General features: G+C 34.2%; 1 protein-coding gene across 1 annotated transcript in view; it reads left to right on the top strand.

Annotated features, from left to right (window-relative positions):
• The first annotated feature begins 233 nt into the window (after positions 1-233).
• LOC128030311 (protein naked cuticle homolog 2-like) overlaps positions 234-6,000 on the top strand; it is a 38,006-nt gene continuing 32,239 nt past the window's right edge. The window contains exons 1-3 of the mRNA XM_052617821.1: positions 234-609; positions 1,359-1,385; positions 1,496-1,581. Of these exons, the coding sequence (XP_052473781.1) occupies positions 585-609; positions 1,359-1,385; positions 1,496-1,581 (138 nt within the window). The 5' untranslated portion in view covers positions 234-584. The remainder of the gene's footprint in view (positions 610-1,358; positions 1,386-1,495; positions 1,582-6,000) is intronic.

Here is a 6,000-nt window from a genome sequence, read left to right as displayed (position 1 = left end):
AATGCAGGCTTGGTGAGGAGAAGTTTTATTTTAAATACTGTTCAAAAACTTTCATGCACTTGATATATATTTAACATTTTGTTATAAAAAGATTTATATTTATGAAATTTATTAAGATTTATGAAATCGTATCGTAATTCTAAAAATATAGACAAAATGAAACCTGGATTCATTTTTCGATTCAGTAAATGAGTGCATATTTAATTAGTTAATTTAGCATTTGAGAGAAGTACTGTGACGAGTCAACTGAGGAAGTAATGCGATGTCTGTAAGATTTGTGCTGGGTTCAGCTGGAGTCCTGTGTTGATGTGGCTCGTGTCCAGCAGGGGGCAGCAGTGATGCTGAAGGGGGCCGGACTGAAGGAGCGCGTTTCTCCAGCTTTTCACTTCGCTTCACATCTTCATCTGCAGCGGATCATCCACTCGTGAGGTCCAGAGACAGACGCTTTTCTTTCCTCCTCTCTGTATTAAAGCTCGTGTGTTTGCGGAACCTGCAGGATCTGCTTTTTAATTCCTCTGAACGGGATATGATGTGCAACTGTGAGCGAGAGATGCACGAGCTCTCTTAACCACAGCAGTGATACAATGGGGAAACTTCACTCAAAACATGGTGAGTTACACATCTACGAGTCCGAAATATGTGTGCACGCGCATGTTCATAGCTGATTGCTGAGTTAAAATAACTTCTCTGTCTGATTTTATGATTTTAATCTAGTTCTAAAATTGGAACTTTTCTATCTAGCTTTTAACTTTTTGCTTTGTTTCTTTAATTACTTTTCACTAACCTTTTTAAGGGTTGAAAAGCAAAAATGGCCATCTATTATTATTATTATTGTTGTTGTTATATAAAATCGAATTAATTTCTTACAGACCAACATAATAAAAGTTCTAAGATCAGAAATGTCATTATTTTTACATAATAAAAGTAGCTTCGTTAGGTGTATTTGGGCATTTAAAAAAAATCATAAAAAAAAAAAAACCTATTAGAAATTCTGTATTCTGATTTTGAGAAAATCATCTTTAAAGTTGTCCAAATGAATTCTTAGCAATGCATATTACTAATCAAAAATTATGTTTTTGTATATTTACGGTAATACGTTTACAAAATATATTCATGGAACATGATCTGTACTTAATATCCTAATGATTTTTGGCATAAAATTAAAATCTATAATTTTGACCCATACAATGTATTTTTGTCTGTTGCTACAAATACACCCCAGATACTTAAGACTGATTTTGTGCTCCATGAACACATTCATATGTTCTGATCCTATCCATGAATGCTCTTGAAATGCACAAACATTAATGTTACTGTGCATAATACTCCGATTTTTTGTCTTTGACATTGGGGTGCAGCTAGCAGACGTCGGGAAAATCCTGAGGGTGAGTTTTGCTTTTGACACAGTTTTGAGTAAATTTTTTTGTTATACATGAACTATTAATGGATTTAATGTTGCAGAACATTTCTTAATGCTATTCAAATACTCTTTCAGGGGACAGTTTTGTTGTGAATGGCTTTATTTCAAGAAGAGGAGCTGAAGAAGGCGAGAGATACGACACAAATCTGAAAGATTATAAGGTAAGAAATGGCTGATTTTGATCGATTCTTATTAAATCAATTTTTAAATGCCAAGAATCAATCTATGCTGTTTTCAGTCGATGTGTGAACAAAACGTAATGAAACATTATTTTTAGCGCCTCCCCTGCAGGAAAGTTCAAAAATCTTTGTTACTTTTGAAATGAAACATAGTCTCAGTTTTCAAATTCTATCATGAATCGATCAAGTCTTCCTATTTACTACTAGTTATAGCACCAAATAAACATGAATGAACATTAAGAAAGTGCTGAAAGAAACCGAAAAACTTACTGAAATGAATCCAGTCTCATGTAATCACTAAAACAGTGTTTCAGGTGTGGACAAATGTCCATAAAACAGTCCAAATGTCCAAAAAAATAAAAAATTAACTCTAGAAAGGGGTATTTAGCTAAATATGTGCAGTATATTACATATTCATTATATTTTGACTTAACCTGTATCTTAAATATCTAATGCATGTTTGAAAAAATGAAAACTATTTATGACATCCACGGTTTAAATGTTTATATTTCAGCAACAAACTGGTGTAGAAACATAATTATATCATTAAAAATTTATTTTAAATATATTATAAATTATAATAATTTTATTATAAAAATGGCCTCATGTGCAATTTTTATTACATTTTTTTTATTTTATAATATATATATATATTTTATATAAAAACTGTCTAATTTTTTAAATGTTTGTTTACAACATTGTCACTTTAATTTAATAATCTACCAACTGACAAGGATTGGTTTCAAGTATTAGTATATCTATATATCCAAATGAATCGAGATCGGAATTGAATCGAATAGCAAGTTAGTGAATCAACCTCAAATTGAATCATGAAATCTGTCCTAGTTTGCATGCTCTTATAAGCATTAATATAAGAGCATGCAACTAATACTAAGAAAAACTGTCGTTTCATTTGTAGTGCTGCATTATGGGATTGCTTACTTCTTCTCAATATTTGATGCTGGCCCATAAATGTTATCTTTTAGACTTAGATTCGCTATGCTTTTATAAACGTAACCCATGCGATCCCAGAAGCGTCTCAGACTGGACTATTCATCTGTAAGAGAGACGCTGCTGCAGCTTTTTCCCAGTATCTTGGTCAAATCGCTCAAGAATCCAGACGGGAGCTGCACCACAGAAGGAACAACTTGCGGTGAGCCGTGTGCCATCCCGCTGCCAAAGACCACATTCCCACTCCTGAGAAATCATCATCATTACAGCGGCTGAAACAAACAGACAGGAGTGTGCTGGGTGTTCTCAGGGCACGTCCAGCGCTTGGCGATGTGTTTTTGTCGTGTTTGGCTGTGGGATTGTTCCCCGGTGGGATTGATGGGTTTTGACGTGCAGTTTCTAACAGCTGAGAGTCGCGGTTAATCCTGGACAGTCGTACATTACATCTGTGTGAACGGCGCTCGGATTATACATATAATATTCATGTGCATATTTATGTCTTTTTTTGTGTCTATGCATTTGATTTTTTTTATCTTTCTCCTCCACCTGAGTAGTTTTGTCTCATTCTTTGACCACACAATACTGCTATTTTCTGGCATGTTTTAAAACATAAGACTCAAGGCATACACATGTCAGTAACTGTTCTGTTCATACTACACAATATTGCATTGATTTCAATGCACTTTTTACTGCACTTGTTATCAGTGTCTTTCGTTCTTCAGTCATAAAAAAAGTCCATTCCAAAGAATCTATTCTAAAGTCATTCTCAAAAGAATCTCTGAATTGATTCATTGAGAATTTCACAGGAATGAATCGTTAGAAACTCTAACAAGTTTGTTCGAATCATTTGTGAGGATGGGTTCAAACTGTCCATTTTTAAAGAATCAGTTCAAAAGACTTCGACTTTTATTCATTGACTTAGACAGAAATGCACAGGAATGAATCAAATCGACTCACCTTAACAAGTTGGTTTGATTCATTATTGTGAATGGGTTCAAAATGTCCATTTTAATGAATCAGTTCAAAAGTAAATCTCTAAATTGATTCATTGGAATGGTCCGAAATCCACAATAATGAATCCAAACAACTCTTAATGATTTGTTTGAATCATTTGTGTGGATGTGTTTAAACTGTCTATTTCAATGAATCAGTTCATTGATTTAGACAGGAATTCACAGGAATTAATCAAATTGACTCACCTTAACAAGTTTGTTTGATTCATTTCTGTGGATGGGTTAAAAATTTCTAATTTTAAAAGAATCAATCCAAAAGTCAATAAATCTCAGTTGATTCATTGAAGTTGATAAAAATACACAGGAATGAATCAAACAGACTCTAAAATGTTTGTTTGAATTGTTTCAGTGGATGGTTCAAACTGTCCATTTCAAAGAATCAATTGAAATTTCAATCACAAAAATCTCAGAATTGATTCATTGGAATGGTCCGAAATCCACAATAATGAATCATACAGACTCTTATCAAGTTTGTTTAAATTATTTCTGTGGGTCGACTCAAACTGTCCATTTTAAAGATTCAATTCAAAAGTCTTAAGATTTATTTGAATCATTTCTCTAGATGGGTTCAAAAATGTTCATTTCAAACAACCAATTCACGATTCACTCTCAAAAATCTCTAAATTGATTCACAGGAATGAATCAACCCAACTCTAACTCTGTTTGATTCATTTCTTTGTATGGGTTCAAACTGTCCATTTCAAAGAATCGGTTCAGTGAGTCGATCTCAAAGTAACTGACTCAATGAAATGGACAGAAGCCAATGCGTCTCGTTTTTTATGACTCTCACCTGTGCATGGTTTTGCATCATTTCAATTAGTCTCTGAAGGATGCTGAAGGACATCCTGGTAAAAAGACTCTAACTGATGATAAACCTGCTCTAATAGAAGCCCTATAAAAGTCCTTCCCCTCTTGAATGGAAACGTTATTTGGGAAATCTGACAGCGGTCTTGAGGGGAAACCACCGCCGTCATGTGTCATTAATGAGCAGGTCTTTGAGCAGAGAGTTTTGTCTCTGGATTGTGTTTTGTCAGTCGTTCAGTACCTGAAAGATGTGTTTAAGTTGTTTATTTAGGGTGGATGAAGTAAAAGAGCCAAATTCAAACCGGAGCTTTTGATTCGAGTCCATTTCAGGTCAGTTTAGTTGATGTGAAACTCTGGTTTGGACCGAACAATCAAACCATGAGTCACTAGTGAACTAGTTTGATTCATTTCTCTCAATTGGTTCAAATGGTTCAGTAAAAGAAGTTGAAATGGACAGAAGTTCACTGGAATTAATCAAATCCATTCTTTTGAACCCAACAATCAAACCATGAGTCACTTGATTGAACTAGTTTCGTTGCATTACTTTTTGCAGTTTTTATACCACAACAAACATTTCCTTGTGTTGCCATGTCACTTGTGGAATTATAGTTGCAAATTAATTTGCAGTTTCTCATATTGTGTATATTTATGTCTAAGCAAACAAAACTAATGCATGTGAACTATAGGCTTATAAATCACGCTGTTGAATTTTCTTCAGCAATAACTTGATGCGTTGCAGGGATAAATACTCATTGTGTGAGTGGAGCATGTTTGGTTTTTTGGAGATGCTTCATTCTGTTTCTCATATTGTACCAAACGCATGTTATTAATATTTCTTTGTTTATCGTGAAGCATAAAGGTGATCCTGAGGAGATTATCAAAACTTTAGTTTTCCAATTAACTTAAAGTGGATTGTGAATTTAACCGTTAAGTTCCTATAAAGTACAAAAGAAGAGTCTTATACTCTATTTTACAGAAAATAAGTGGTGCATAAGTCATGCTTTATTATTACAATCACATTATCTTAAATAGACACAATTCATTCAAGCATTCATATGCATTCAACAAACAATATTTTTTTATGTTGTTTTGCACATTTGAGATTCATTGCATAATATAAGTCACTTTTAAAAATAAGTCTGATTTTCTATGCAGGAAAATACAATGATCAAGTACATTTAGACTTGTGCATATGACTGAATGATGCATCATTTTTCCCTTTAATTTTCATTGAGATGAGTCCACTGGGCTCTTGAAGTTTAGGCTGGATGTAAATATCTATTGTGCCGATCTATTCTACAGTATTTGAAGCCCCATCACGTTTCCAGCATGAGATTCTAGTTACTATAATTTCTTCTGATTGGAGTCATTCAGGTGATTATGTCCCTCAGCTTTAGGGATGCTTTGACATGTGTCGAGCCGCTCGTAGTGTTGTATTGTCATCATAAGTGTGGTTTGACTCTGTTCCCCAGAGCAGCTGTAATTCTGTCCTCTAGATGAACTGAAAGCAGACACCTCCACACAGACTGATGCTCGTGCCCACGGCGGACAGAGAAGATATATCATCCGAGACTCAGTGTTTAGGAATCTCTGTAAGGATGACGTATTTCTGGATTACATCAAGTGCTTTTTC

This window comes from Carassius gibelio, chromosome A16, assembly GCF_023724105.1.
Source record: "Carassius gibelio isolate Cgi1373 ecotype wild population from Czech Republic chromosome A16, carGib1.2-hapl.c, whole genome shotgun sequence".
Classification (NCBI taxonomy): domain Eukaryota; kingdom Metazoa; phylum Chordata; class Actinopteri; order Cypriniformes; family Cyprinidae; genus Carassius; species Carassius gibelio.
This window is presented reverse-complemented; position numbering and strand designations above follow the sequence as displayed.